Genomic DNA, 15,441 nt, shown 5'->3' with positions numbered 1-15,441 from the left:
ACATATAATAGAAGTTGAAAAAATTATGTGTGAAAATAAAAGAATAGGAATTGTGGCAAATTGTTTCAACACTAAATATAAATTACTGTTGTACAGACTATTACAGGTAATAAAAATCTTTTAAACAAATTATATTTTAAAACACAAATTTAATCAAACTAACCAAAACAATTTAACATTCAATTTCACTAATCCTTAAATTGAAATACTTAATACACACGCATTGAAAAATTATTCATCAATAAACATGGAATGTGAATTTCCAGTAATTATGTATCAGTGGGCTGTTCTTTATCTTTTCATTACAAGATCCAAAGCAATAAATTCCAAACTCCTCTTCAGGGATATTCAAACCAAGTAAGGTGTACAGTTGGCTGTGGAAAGAAAGGGGAGGAAGGAGATTTTAATCTCAGCAAACATACTGCATTATCCATTTCAAGATGGACTTAACTATTAAGAACTTAAGATAATGGTGTAACAAAAGCATTCACAGTCTTATGCCAATGTTGCAATTCTTCCCTTTCTTCTGCAGCACTAACTCAAAATAATTAAGAAAATTTTTAAAATAATTTTAAATAATTAAGTTTAGTCAACTTCTCAAAAGGGTTTTTTTTCCTAAGAGCTTTATAGTTTTAAGAGACCCCACTCTTCAGTACTGAATGAATTTTCTCATCAGATAGATACACACACACACACTTTTAACTGAACTTCATAATAATAACCCTTTGTTTCACCTTCACTGAATACAAAATATTAATGCAGACAACCCTCAAGTGCATATTAGATCATTTTTTCTGAGCTGTATTAGCTACATACATTATACATATCCTTGCAGCAATTATTCATGTTGCATATTTAACACTTTAGATCAGTCCACACTCAACTAAGGACCAAGTTCTGCCTGATGTACACTGCATAGACAAAACCCAACTTCATTGCGATCATCAGTGGAGTAGAAAAAAACTCTACAGAAAGCAGACATTTTATTTCACAGATAAATATAGTCCAACATTTTTGTATCTGTCTTACTTTTTTCCAAGTTCTCTTCCATAGGCCAAGATTTACAAATTCGTATTTGTTAGCAGCAGCCAAAAAATAATTGAATCTTTGGGAAATATTCTCTGTGCCTGAGATTAGAAGCTTCCAGCAGTAAAGTTAACACACAGCGTGCATTTAACGCCATTTTCAAACTGCCTTGTAAGCTTCCAAAAATAATTCTCAAGCCATTAAAAAAAAAAAAAAAAGGATGCAAGGGATGCCTCAGAAGTGACAGATATACACACTTAAATTCATCCAGAATAGCCTATTCAAAAAAAAGTCAGAGAAGGCAATAGTCTCTTTTACATGAAACTGACTAGCCAAAAAATAGTCCAAGTTTTCCAGAGTAGAAAGAGCTTCCACTCCTGTACATAAATTTAAACCCAAACTGGAAAGGCAAATATTTAAGAAATTACTGAAAAATGACTCAGAGTCAACTTAGGAGTCAAAACCATAATCCTCCTTTGTGCTGCACAACCAACAAGAACATCAGACTGTGTAATCCATCAGCATGTATAGGGCAGTAGAGGTATGGAAAAAAGCAACAGAGATTCTCTACAAACCTTCTCAGAGCTGTGTCTGTGAAGAAAGTACAACTTCTCTAACGAACAATGCAAACAGTGCAGCCAAGACAATGTCTTTGAGAGGGCATAAAGCTGCAATGAACAATCCTGAGAGGCTTACTCACCTTTACTATCCCACCATGCTGCATTCAGGGACAGCAGTGTTATATATGCTTGCTCAGGGGCTGTAAGAAAAACCATTATGTGTAAGTCATCTGATAAATATTTCAGACTTCATAACTGTTAAAAATTATCACTTAGTATCTGCATTTTCTAAACAAAGCCAGGAACTTCTGTATTATTTTTCAAACATCTTACAACTTGTGGCTGTTGATTGTTCCAAGAGTAATGTCATTAACTTGGATAAAGCAAACCAAGGCAATGTTTAAGTAAAGAAAATTCCTACAACAAAACATGAAAACCATCTCACTTGACCTTTAGGTTTGATGTCCAAAATCTAGAAGAGCAAACTGCAGATACATTTGCTCTGAGACACAGATGCTAAATACAGACTCTTGAGCTAGCTTGTAGAAGTTTTATCTGTGACTTGTAAATTGCTACTGCATGCAGTATTTAAGGCATTTAAACAAGTGAATCCATAGTAGTAAGATAAAAAGCCTGCTCCACCTATTTAAGTACCATTTACTATAAAACTTACATGTGGAGAATTGGAAGGAAACCATTATTTATCTGCTATAGTTAGTTATTAAAAGGCTTTTTCTTGAAGATTACCAGTATATTTATCTTATAAATACTTTAAAACATTCTCTTCTACCTAGAAAAATAATTTCATAAATTGTGCCTCAGGGAGATGTAATGTGAAATAACATGTGTGAAAGTGCAAAGAACACCCTATAGTGGAACACCCATTTAAAACCTGGCAGATCCCTGAAACAGCAATCTTTACTGAAACTTCTCCCAACCAACCAACCAATAATTTTCAAAAGAAGGCTCTGCTTTTCCAGGCTCCAGATGTTTACTCTTATCAAAGAAAGGGAGATGGGAGTTCTCCAATAATTCAGAGCATATCTATGCAATTTCATGTTTTCCTCCACCTGTACTTTGAAGACATGTGGATGAGCCAGTTTGATTCTCTAAGCTACAAAACCTACATTACTGATGCAAAGGATCTGAATGATAACACCTGCTATTTCAGTATTGACTCTGCACTATGACTGCTTCTGGACCACAGGTGGAATATCAAGTGTGTGCTAATTACACTACTATACAGTCTCTGAACTGGACCTCCCTCACAGTTAGCCAGCCTCCAGCACAGGCAAGACTAGGAAGACTTACATGTTCTTCCAACTGGATGCGACATTTAACAGCCAAGCACCATTTTGCAACTAACATTAAGGTGTTATGTAACTCCTAAAGGCACAGACTTATTTGTGCAGAAATGTGATTCAAAATAATGGCAGAGGTACTAAGTCTTTTACAGGACATTCAGGTGTTTCACTATTCTGTTCCCTATCCCTCCACTCCTCCCCATGACAATATTCATCTTCTGAGATTTCAACATGTAGCTCTGCTCCCTTTCTCACAAATGGACACCCAGATATGTGATTTTCACACTTTAGCCAAGCCTGAGTGTTTTCACTCCCTTGATCTGTTGGTGATTTATCTAGTAACATTAAAATATAGCTTATTAATCTTTCCTTGACATCATAATTTTCTATGTTTCCTAAGAACCATAATTTTCAAAGTATTCAGGTGACACCAAGTGGCTAGTTGTTGTACTGCAGTCTGCTCAGGACTGCTGTGTACCAATACCGGATGAACTTGCATAAAAACCAAGTATTCTGTAAAGTGTGAAAATAAATACAGAAATACATACCACAAAAAAAAAAAGTAAAAGAAGCCAGAATGACTTGAGATTATCAATCAAGCACCCCTTTCTCATTAACTTACCTTAGACTAGTTACATGCTTTAAAAAGAAAAAAAAAAAAAAAAAACAGCAAAACCCAACCTGCACACATCAGCAAAAATTAAGTGGCCAAAAAATTAGGTTCCTGTAAGAGAGGTTACTTACCAGAATTAGTCCCTATGTCATCTTGTACACTCATATTTATAGTGAGTTGCTTCCAAGAAACACCCTGACTTTTCTCAAATCACTGCTAGCTATCAAAAAACCCCAAAAAGACAAAACCCCCAAAACCTAAAGAAAAAACACAACCCATACATCCATCAGCAGCATCAGCATCATTCAACATGTCAAACCATGCAACACTTCCATGGGAACGAAGGATTCTGTCATATTTAGCAACTCTTCTTTACCTGAAGATATTACTTTCAACACAGAATATATATTAAATTGGAACAGAAACAACTTTTTTAGATTATATAGGGGAAAGAAATTGTACTTTTAGACTCCTTGGGATGTTTCAGCACCACAACAATGCCAACATAAAAAAGGGATTTTTAATCAATATGAAAGATGTGTATCTTTCAAAAGTAATCCTTGTATGTTTGCTTCAAATCAGAGCTCTGTATTCTCTTTGCAGGCCCAAATCCTCACAAACCAGAATGCAGAGGCCACCAAAAGAACAAAAAAACCATTATTCAAAGATAACAAGACAGTATTACTAGTAGTAGGCCATTAGGTAGACAGCTGTCAAAAAACAAACCTGGCATTTGAGAATTCTGCTAAATAGCAATTCCCATTAACTGTGATTGTATGGCCCAATCAAGTGCTAAAAAGCTTTTGAATACTATTAATTTAAACTCACTTTAAAACCTTTTCCCTAAAGCACTTGTAATTTTAACTGAGGAGATAAAAATCTCAATGCGTACTTTATTTTTTTAAAATAGTCTGCAATCAGGATTTGCCTATAGCTGTAAATAATCACTCAATCTAACTTTAATTGTTCCCTTGATTCTTTCCCAGAGAAGTACAGGAGAGAAAATAACTTCAGGTAACAAAATAAGCAAACTGGGCAGGTACATATGGTAAAGCACAAAACCTGCAACTGTCTTTATTCTTCTTTTAAGGAGAGCCTCACCCCACTATTTTGACTTTAGTATCCTTTTTATCTTTTGTGTTCAGGATTACATGGGTTATAAATGCGTGGCCCTAATTTTTCTAGCTAGGAAAATATGGAAACAGACACTCAACTAGTCAAATGCTGTGTGAACAAAACCCGACACAGACATTTAGCCATTTATTATTCAAAATCACTTTGGCCATCTGAAAGCATCCCCATCTGGAGGTGGCCCACTAATGTAAACCAAGCACACGGTTGCTGGAGACAATGTATAAGGCTATGTGCTTCAGAGATTCTTCTTTTTCTAAGACCTTTTGCCCATGTCAAATCCAAACCCAAGGAGAGAAAGAATGCAAGCAAGAAAAAGCTTGATTACATTTTAGATTACATTTTACATTTCAAAAAAAAAGGCATCATTGTCAAGCCTGAAATAAGTCAGCTACGAACTCATCCAAAGGAGAAATTTCCACAGTCTACATACATCTCAAGAGACTTCCAGAACATGTGCTAAGTAGCAGTATTAGGAAGAGAAGAATGGCAACAGTATTTTAACAGTGTACTGCAATCACTTTACCAATTCACCAAAATTAGAACAGGTGAAGGAAAAACCCAACCAAAATCCCAACCACCTCCCAATTTTGTAACATAAAAACTCTCCTCTTCTAGTAGTTGCATTCTGATTTTAAAAAATGCAACATATATAAATGAAGATGCTAGAATATAGATTTTCAAAAGAATTTTCAGCACTGTAATCATCTCACAGATGACCTTAAACCTAAATTATTTACATGTCACCTAATTCTTCCTTATGCATCATTCCAATAGATAACTTTAACCAAAATGACCCTGGCGTTGGACTGTTTGGATATTTACAGTGTTTTCTCAGAGTTCTCATCTGATGGTCCAGACTCAACTGATACAAGAACCAAGTCTATACTTTATATAAGATACACACGTGCACCAAGATATGTCTACCAAGAACAATTTAAAAGTAACTTCTCCAGCTTCAGTTCTTCATATATAATCAAAAATGTTTATGCTTACCTAGATGTAAAAGCGTGAACTGTGCTGCCAATTCCTTTGCATCTTCTACTGTTGTACAGAGTTTTTCTGGCATGAAGTAACTCTGGGAATCATCTGCAATACTAGAAATAAGCACCTTGTACACCAGAAGTATTTTCCCATCCTGACTTGTGGTTGAATACAAGCAGTATTCTGGTGGTGCCCAGCTATTTTTATGGCAAAAATAATCCAGGTGCATTACTGCAGAACTGAAGTGACTCAGCTTTAAAGAATACATGCTAATAGGAGTAAGCTTTATTCCTGGAAAAATGGGGTATGTACTTCTTTCAGCTTCAGGGGGCCCTGGACTGTGCTGACCATTAAGACGAACTGGAAGACTTGCTGGTTTCCCCAAGGATTTTTGAGCACCATCTTCTTTATTAGGATACCCTAAGAGATTTTCAGAACTGGGACTTATCTGACCATTAAAATGTTGCTTCCAAGAACTTTCTTTGCTAACTGGCTTCGCCAGTGTTACCTCAATACTGGCTCCATCAATGCACTTTCCGTTCATTATAGACATAGCAGCAACTGCATCTTCACGGTGGAAAAAATGAACAAAAGCATAGTCCCTCAACTTCTTTACACGTTCAACTACTCCTGGCTTGAACTTGTTGAATTCAGCTTTAATTTTGTCCTCTGTAGTAGATATCATTAAATTTCTCACATATAATACTTTAACTCTCTGCATAGTTTCTTCATCAACTACTTTCTCAGGATCTGCCCAGTCTACTTGAATAGTATGACCCCAGGGCTGGAACGTTCCTACAGCAAAGAAGCATTACATAAGTAAGAAACATGCAAAGGAAAGCAGAATCATTCTTATCACCTACCTCTACAAAAAGCAAACATGATGCATACTACAAGAAACTCTGTTTTGCTGCCTGCATCTACTTAAGTTACTTGAAACTGTTAAATGAGACTGCAAAAATGGCAAGTGTTCTGTTACCTTTGGGTTTGTTAAGCACCAAATGCTGTCAAAACAAAAGACTTTGCGACATACATATACACCCACACAAGAGGAGGCCAAAAGCCATGTATTTAACTAGCTACTAAATACAGCCTCTTCAATAATATTACCACTTTAAAAAGCATGCGCAACACCAAAAAGTAGAAATCTGAATGTGTATCTCTACCACAACCCTTACTCTATCTTGCAACAGATACCAGAACCCAAATGAAAAGAAAAAATCCAAAACCAAACCTGCTTTGTTACTCATGCAAACTCATCATTTTGCATATCATACTGGTTCATTTAACATTCAGTGATCTGGAGGTATTTCACCCACCACTTTGCATATGCATACACACACATATACAAAAAAATATACCAATTATATGTTGACTATATGATAAACATTATTGAATATATAACAATGTAATATGTAATATATTAATATTGTTATAAGTATTATAATGATATCCATATATTTGCATTTTGCATATTTAGTTTCTTTTCTTTTTCTTTCAAAATTATTTTCTAGTAAAATATTTAAGATCTACTTTGTGATATTTTTAAATATGAAACATTCACATATTTCATAGCGGTGAAAATAACATCACTCATGACAACCCACAGAAAACACGGGGCACATTCAATGCATTATCCTTTCTAAGATCACTTTTAAGAGAATTTGAGTGCAAACCCTTGTGCATGAAAATGAAAACTGAATGTGTGCCCATGCAAATACATATTGGCATAAATAGCTAGTTTACATATAACTGATTAAATTTTCAGAACTATTTAAATTACAGCTTCTTAAAAAATAAGTTTAAAAAACCACAACAACAAAACATAAAAACCAAAATCATCTTAGCCAAAAGGCAATACTGCAGTTTCTTAACTCTCAAAACACCTTAATGAATGGAAAACAGGGATGATCCACCATCTCATCCCCCCACATTATGGAAATAAATACTCTTCATAAAAACATAATTCAATTGCAAACAATTTTACCTGGGATTAGTCGTCTTCTAGCCATTGCAGCTGCTCTGTGAGATTCATATTCTACAAAGGCAAAGCCACGATTTTTAGTTTTGTCAGTGGCATTTGGATAAACAATGACATCCACCACTCCTTCTGTAACTTTTTTCATTTCATTCAGTATTTCTTCTTTCTTCTTATCTTTAGGAATTGCTCCAATAAACAGTCTGCAGTTGTCCAAGCTTACACAGACACCAATAAACTTTCCTGGCCGAATTTCATAATTATTAAGAATCTTGATGGCCAACTGGGCTTCCTCTTTAGTAGTGTACATCACAAAAGCATAGCCTCGGTTCTCACCACTGAATTCCATCATCAGTCTGAGCTCATAGATCTTCCCAGCTCTCTCGAAAACAGGAACTAGCTCATCTTCATACATATCACGAGGAATCTTACCCACAAAAACTTCACATCCACGAGGCGGTGGAGGACCTTCCCAACCTTAAAATAAATTGTCCAGCAGCAATCTTAGTACAAATACACACATCCCCCACACCCAGTTCAAATGTGGAAGTTATTCACTTTTAGGTCTCAACTGAAAACTAGTACATTCTCTTCTATTACCTCTTATTTCTTTTATGTTTAAATTTTAAAAATGCCAGAAACCCACAGTTTGCATTTCTTTCAATTAGAATTTTATTTCAGTTATTAATAAAACTTAATTAAAAATAAAGATACCTAAGTAAGAACTTCAGTTTTATTTTCTACTACAACACTTTAAAGTTACAAAATGTTTTTCTACGTTTCTTGCCCATATTTTCATCAATTTTGGTAAGGGTCCCCAGTGCTGCACTTTTTTTTTCTCCATTGACATCATTCAAAAAGTCCAAATATTTTGTTTCCACCTTCATTCATCCAATAAAATAGGACTCCCTACGGAAAGTAGGATACAGAGCCAAACTTTCTGCAACAGCCAAAAAGATGGAACACTTTATTCTAAAAATAGACCACAGCTTTCACAGGCAGTAGTGGATGATAGGAAAAAAGAAGTAAAAACAAATTTAAAAATCCATAGAACAAGTCAGTCTTGGGTTGATATCTGAAAACTACAGAATATCTATGCTTCTTTCCTTATGCCTTAAGGACATTGAAACATTCTTTTATTTCTCTCCCATATATACTGAAAGGTATGTTCAACAAATAATGTAAAGTTGTATTTATGCATTTAATATTGTGGAGTCATGGTTTTCAAATATGGCACTCCATTTTCCCAAAATAATAAAAATGTATTTTTTAAAAAGTTTGTTTGGCCTTGTTTCTTTTTTTAAATTAGACAAACAACTCACGTAGAAGGTTCAAAGGCAGACACTCAAATCATAACTAAGCTTTTTCTAAAGTTCTTGGCAAGAAAGGTTTTCTACAGGGGAAAAAGCAAGGCAGTAGAAAAAACTAACACAAAATTTAGTAAATACTAGTATGAAATGACAAAGCATAACGAGGCAAGGTGAAAAAATAATTACTCTTGACAAGTTAAGACAAAAAGATAATTAGGGTACTTTGGTTTGAAGTTCAGAATAAATTGTACTTAGATGACTTTGTAATGAACACTTTTTCCTTAATGTATTGTCAGACAGCCTGTAATTTACTTGTGAAAAAAATTAACAGAATTAAGAGATTTTTGCCATCTTACAGAATAATTTTTCATCTATAAACTGTACACTAACTGTGCAGAAAGAACTACACAGCACACAGGGAAGCTACAAAGGTATCAGAATTGACATGCATTGGAGTCACACTGCCATGACTTAGCTAGGAAAATGCTTGGCTCTGTTCTGCGCAGCATTCCCCATTTTTATCATTTTCACCTTTATAAACATCTCTCACCACCTCAGCTGAGGTCTGACTGGACATAGCAGCCTAACACCATTTGCAGGATAGTACTGCCATCACTCACATCATGCCAGTCCTTTCCCACATAAACACAATAAACCAACTGCACATCATTTAGAAGCCCCAAAGACAAAGGCAACTGCACAGCTCAGTTAAGAAAAAATTGTGCAGAAATCATGAAATAAATTGAAAAGCTTTATTTATCAACTAGACAAACATTTACCATCCTTCTCAGCCCAGTAACTGACTGAACAGTGATTATCAGTAAGTAAAAGCCATTTAGCACACAAAAATCCCTCTTCCTAATTTTACAGCTGCATACTAACTCAGTAGTACAGCACATTACTGCCAAGTGGAATTAGCCTCTGACTCCTGACCTAAGGAACACTGGTCTGTGTCACATTTGACAATGAGGGACACATACTCTGCAGAGCAAACAGCAACACAAGCTTATAGAAATCACATCGTAAACAAGCAAAATTCATAGTGAAACCCTTAATTTATAAAGATACTGTAACTTTCTACAAGCCACCTCAAACATCTAAGTCTCACCTGGCCTAGAGCCATTTATAGTAACTCAGAGTAATTTCTAACCTAAAAAAAAAAAAAGTATTTTCAATGTCCTATGAAAATACATGAAGATTTGAAGGAAAGATATATACCTAATGTCAATGAACAAATTAATAGAAGAGATACCTTGTCAAACCCATCTAGTTTCAGAAAATAATAATAATGCTAGCGTTGCTAAACAAACTCTCTTAATACTGTCTAATGGTCTAATTAAAAGAAATTATTACGCAAAATACGTATAATAACTTAAGAACAGGCTGAAGGTAGCAATGCCCTGCAGTTCCTTTTCCAGAGCCATTTTCAAGATAGTTTCACAGGGCTTCCTTTTGCTATTTTACATAGGCTTAGTAAAAGGACAGACAAAATTTAAAGACAGAAAAACTTCCAGAGAAATTATTTTGATGCAGCTCTAAATTAAACTACAAATAGGAATGAGTAAATAAGGCTCATGCTTATGAGCATAACTTCTAAAGACATGGGATTACAGATAAGAATGAACTGAAAGAGCAGCACAAAGATTTTTCCTTCTTTCTGCTTGTATAAGCACATAATCCTTTTCAAAAAGAAGTGTTACTGTGTTCCATGTCATACAACTGGGCTTAGTAAAATTCTTGCACACTGCTGATGTCAACAACACTGGAAAAGTTATTCAAAATAAAAGATATAATTTACCATCAACTCTGAAAACAAAATGAGTTAACCTTCACTGATGCTCTCTCAGACAACAAAAGTTCGTAAAAAAACTTTTAAAAAGCTTTGACCAATGCAAGTGATAAGGGATAAGAGAAGACAGTAAGTAGGTTATGCCTCTATCACCAACTTATTTTTCCCTTTTGTGTCCCTAAATGTTTTGAAGTGTGTTCTCATGGAACACACTTGGATTTATGAGCTCCACATTGGTTCTGCTACCTGTCAATTTTAGCTGGTTTTAAAGCTGTGACTTTTTAAGTCCACCAAAGGCAAATGTTCAACAGCCTAGCTCAATCAATCTTAAATTGCTGGAAACTGTAAAACACATCAGGACCCTCCTCATCCGTGCTGTATTTCTTACACTGTTCCCTTAAGCTTCTACTACTGGTCACTGTCAAGATACATAACATGAGCCTACACCAGTTTTCAATCTCAAATCTCAAAAGAAATGCTTACCTGGTGGAGGACCACCAAATTTTCTTTGCCCGTTTTGCTGAACCATGCTGTATCCAGTCTTCTCCATTAGGGCAAGTAAAGCGGCCCCATTTTGAGCGCCACTTCGGATTTTGCCACATCCATTTGCTGCAGCTTTATTCTCCTCACGCATATCTGCAACAGCTTCAACAGAATATCACGAATATTCCAATTCAGCAAATTCAAAGTTGTTATGTGAATACAGAAGCTACCAAAATAGAGAAAAACCATTGAGGCTATACTTGCCTATTTACTGCAACTTTGTCAAGTACAAAGCTTCAATCTTACATCCAATCACTATCACTTCTGTACTTGCTTTCAAATGATTGTTCAGTAGCTGGGATATTCTGGAACTTTACCCAGCAACTACATAATCTATATTCAAACTCTCCTAAATGCTATCACAACTATCAAAACATAAGTAGTAAAACTATTTTTAAGAATGCTGCCCCTTCAAGTAGAAGAATGAATTCCTTCATAAACTATGTCATCACAGTTGTGTGAAGGACCAGTAAGTTACTCCAGTTGACAAGTTCCAATTTGTTATTATTACATTTTATAAGTATAAAAATTACTCCAAAATAGCATTTTAGTACTAAAATATGGGAGGAACACCTTAAATCCATGCCCAGTTACTACAAAGAACTCAAAGAACTCATGAACATAAATAATTTAATTAATACCAATATAAAACGAAATTAGGCAGAACTGTCTGGCAAAACAAAGGGTTTGAAATAATCCCACCTCTGGGATTTAATGGCTTTATCCATTTTCACAGTTTCAAAAACTAAACTTTAAATCTTATCAATATGGTTACTGCTGCCTTATCTCCTACTTCTCTGGCATGCTCACCAAACAGCTTTAGGTTTCTGTCACCCAGGTGATAGAAAACAATCACATTATCAATTTTACTAGAAAAGCCACTAAAAAAAATTCAAGTCAGATGTTTCATTGCCTCTTTTTTCCTTCTCCAATTTATTTATTCTTTTCCCAAGATTTTCTGTCCTAAGGTTTGCTTAAGCAAGCAATCCTTTTCAATACGTCAATCCTTTGTCCAAATGCCATTTCCAAGTGCTATGCCACTTCTCGAGAAATGCTGCCCAAAAAATCATCACCACTGCCCCTTACACTTTCAACTTTCTTCATTTTCAGGCTCAGGCTTCAAAAGACAATGTCCTGAGACATCAGCAGTTTACTCTTTATTAGAAAAACATATGAAAACAACTTAAAGTTCACACAAAAGTCTCCTGACAACCCACTATTATTTGCTGAACAAAACCAAAGTTTTAAGATATATTATAGACAAAATTTATGGAGTGATTAAGTGTCTGTTCCCCTACTATATTTATGGATGTTATGCAACTATCCTGAGGTGGGACTGCAGCTTACTCCCTCCACTCCTGCCTCAGCTTTGTAATTCTGAATGTGCTTTTATTTCTAAGTGCACTTTTTTCACAACAGCCTTCACATGACATTCTAACAGCCTCCACAAATCCTTTAATTAGGATAGTGTTAACAGCGATCTTTCCCACCCTAGGAAAAAAAAGACCTTTGGTGAGGATATTTTTTTGTGTCTTTTCATCAAGCTAGTATTTATTTTAGGGCAGGAATCCATGCAAGCAACCACTCTCAAGAAGTTTAAATTATATCTGTCACAAGACACTAAAAAAGCCAGTTTTTAAACAAAACTCCTGGCTTTATCAAAAGGAGATTCCAAAAAAGCAGCATGGCAGAGCCCCCCAGAAAAAATCCACGACAGGCACAAGCAGAAACGGCATGGCTCCCACCTGCTGGAAATGGTGTCCCTTGTCTTTTGAGCAAGTGAATTACACTTAGTGTGTTTTACACAATCTGCACAATGATTCCGTAATTAGGAAATCTTTCGGCAGCTTCAGGCCTAACAAGGTATGGAGATGACAATGAAGCTGGAGCGAGGGAGATGCAAATTGATTTTCCCTTTGTCTCGGTGAGTTCAAACACCCGGACCAGAACGTCGTTATCTGCAAGGCAGTAAGCGGGCACCAGACTGGGACCAGAGCGCAAAGAGGGCGAAGCGGCCCTGAGGAGCCACAAGAGGCCCATGCAGAAAGCAAGCCAACCTTGAGCACGCCCCGGAGACAAACGCCACGGACGCGAGGAGGCACGACTGCATGTAGCACAGTAAAGGAAGAGAATAAACTCAGCAGCCCCGGAATCTCCCTGCGCTAGTCCCGCCGACTGGCATATCAAGGCCCCTTTCTCCACAACGCTTCATCCCTCATGGTGCTGCCTCCGCCTTTCCCCACGGCACGGCAAAGACCCGAACCCACCACTGTCCCCAGGCAGACGAGGCCACGGCATGACTCCCTGCTGTCCCGTCGGAAGCTGAACGCCACAGAGTGCTGCCCAGCTGCCGGCACTGTCAGCGCTTCATGAGCCTGACCCCGCGGCCACAGCTTTCCCTCGCTCTCCACCCGCCCGGCCACTCAGCGGGCGCGGAGGGTGGGGACGGACACAATTGACAGCAGCGCCAGCCAATCGCAGGGAGGTAAGCGTGCCCGGCACGCGAGCGCTCTTTAAAGTGCGCGACGGTTGGGCCAGGGGGTATGTCCCGCGCGCGCACGCCGCAGCCGCCGCTGGAGCCGTTGGGACGGCGCGCGCTGCTCCCGCCCTCACGGCTGACGCGCGGCGGCGCCGCCTCAGAGCCCGGCGTTTGGTTCTCCCTCCATGCCAAATGGGTAATAGCCCTTGAGCTCGCCCTTACCGTTTTAAGAGCCTGGCTAGTATATCTTTTTGCGCCCTTAGGCTTTTACCTGCTCGGAAATAGCATATTTGGGGCTTTAGGATTGCTCTGGCATGCAGTTGTGCTTTACGGAGTGTTTAGTCTTGTTGAGGTCCATGTTGACCTGTAATACCGAAGTGAAATATCACTGAATCAATAAGGTTGGAAAAGACCTCTAAAAAAGTCCTGAACTCCCATCACAACTCCTTTGGGCTGATGTAGCAAGACACATATCAAATGTACCAGGGTTAATATGGGGTGTGGGATTAGCTTGCAAGTTCTTCAAGTTGTTATCATGATGTTGTGGCCCATTTATCCCATCTAGCAGTTTAAAGTATTTCAAAACCAATACACTTTCACAAAAAACTCCCCCCTTCGCTTTTCCTAAGGTTTACATACTCAACTGTACTTAGTAATAAGGTAGAGAATCCCTGAAATTTTATGTTCAGGACATGCAAATTCATCTTTATGATGAATATGTTCCAGAGCTTTTAGCAATCTCACTTTAAATCTGTACTGCTACAGAATTGCCACATCATCATATTTGACATTTACTCATTTGAGCTTGCTTATTTTTCAAAGAGAATGCATGTTGTACTTTTATTAATAATGTCATGTTAGACTCATTGTGTAATTTACAGATGGTATATCTCCATTTCAAAATTCTGAATGGCCATTATACCAAAGCTATTGCCTTCTAGATTAAATTTCACCACCTTTTCATTTCAGGTGCCTATTTGATTTTTTTTGGTTATTTTTTCTCCTCTACATCTAAATCACACATGAAGCCTCTCATAGGAATCAGTCTGGGGTATATTAAGTCAAATAAAGTTTGTGACATTTTGACTGCAGCTGTATGTCCCTGTTACCTTAGAGACTGCTCACTCCCTGGCCGAAAACTCCATGTGTCTCAGTTGTTATTGGTGGTGGGAAATACTGAAAGAATGCAGGCAATCTCTTTTAGATAAGAAAAAACAAAACAAAACAAAACAGCCAAACCCACAATTCCTCATCATTTTCTTTGCGTGTCATGTAAGTGAAACCTTACTGGATAGGTTGCCATGTACAGCCATTTCCGGAGTACAGTAGAAGGTCTCAAGAGAAACATACAAATTTGCAATCAGGTTTTTCACTTTATGGCATGAATAAAGGAGAGTATAAAAACAACTGAAAAGTATTCAATGTTTATAATTTCTTATTAAACATCAAAGGCGAACATAGGAGCTGAAGACCCCTGCCTTTCTAAAAGAAATAAATGATTCTTTTCTTCCTTTGTTCCCCATGTGCTAACTGGGTATCTGAGTTCTCAGTGCATCCTTGCGAGCTACTTTTCTTTGATGAACTGACTGTTCACTGTAATTAGGCTTTACTAAAAACAACTGTTTATAACCTGTCTTTTTCTTGGATTTTGCTGTGACATAATAAAATCTGAGCTGAATATTTGAATTCTTTTTTCTAGTAAGACATGATTTACAGGGGAATGT

The 15,441-nt window shown here is 37.0% G+C and overlaps 1 protein-coding gene across 1 annotated transcript; it reads right to left on the bottom strand.

Moving 5' to 3' along the window:
* Positions 1-200: 200 nt before the first annotated feature.
* Positions 201-13,630, bottom strand: RBM46 (RNA binding motif protein 46). The gene is made up of 6 exons (XM_033060616.1): positions 13,506-13,630; positions 11,179-11,340; positions 7,606-8,073; positions 5,631-6,413; positions 1,727-1,786; positions 201-374 (listed from the first exon to the last, which is right to left on the bottom strand). Exons 1-6 carry the CDS (start codon positions 13,534-13,536, stop codon positions 349-351), a joined length of 1,530 nt encoding a protein of 509 aa, XP_032916507.1. The 5' UTR covers positions 13,537-13,630; the 3' UTR covers positions 201-348.
* Between the last annotated feature and the right edge of the window lie 1,811 nt (positions 13,631-15,441).

This window comes from Catharus ustulatus, chromosome 5 (assembly GCF_009819885.2).
Source record: "Catharus ustulatus isolate bCatUst1 chromosome 5, bCatUst1.pri.v2, whole genome shotgun sequence".
NCBI classification, from domain to species: Eukaryota; Metazoa; Chordata; class Aves; order Passeriformes; family Turdidae; genus Catharus; species Catharus ustulatus.
Note: the sequence above shows the minus strand (reverse complement) of the source record. Positions and strands in the feature narration are given on the sequence as shown.

Excerpts from the sequence above, each read along its gene's own strand:
- RBM46 (XM_033060616.1), bottom strand. The coding sequence starts at position 13,536 with ATGCCGTGGCCTCGTCTGCCTGGGGACAGTG. Across the intron at positions 8,074-11,178 it reads ATTTGGTGGTCCTCCACCAG|GTTGGGAAGGTCCTCCACCG; the intron begins GTAAGCATTTCT and ends ATTTATTTTAAG. Across the intron at positions 375-1,726 it reads AGCATGGTGGGATAGTAAAG|CCAACTGTACACCTTACTTG; the intron begins GTGAGTAAGCCT and ends TTCTTTCCACAG.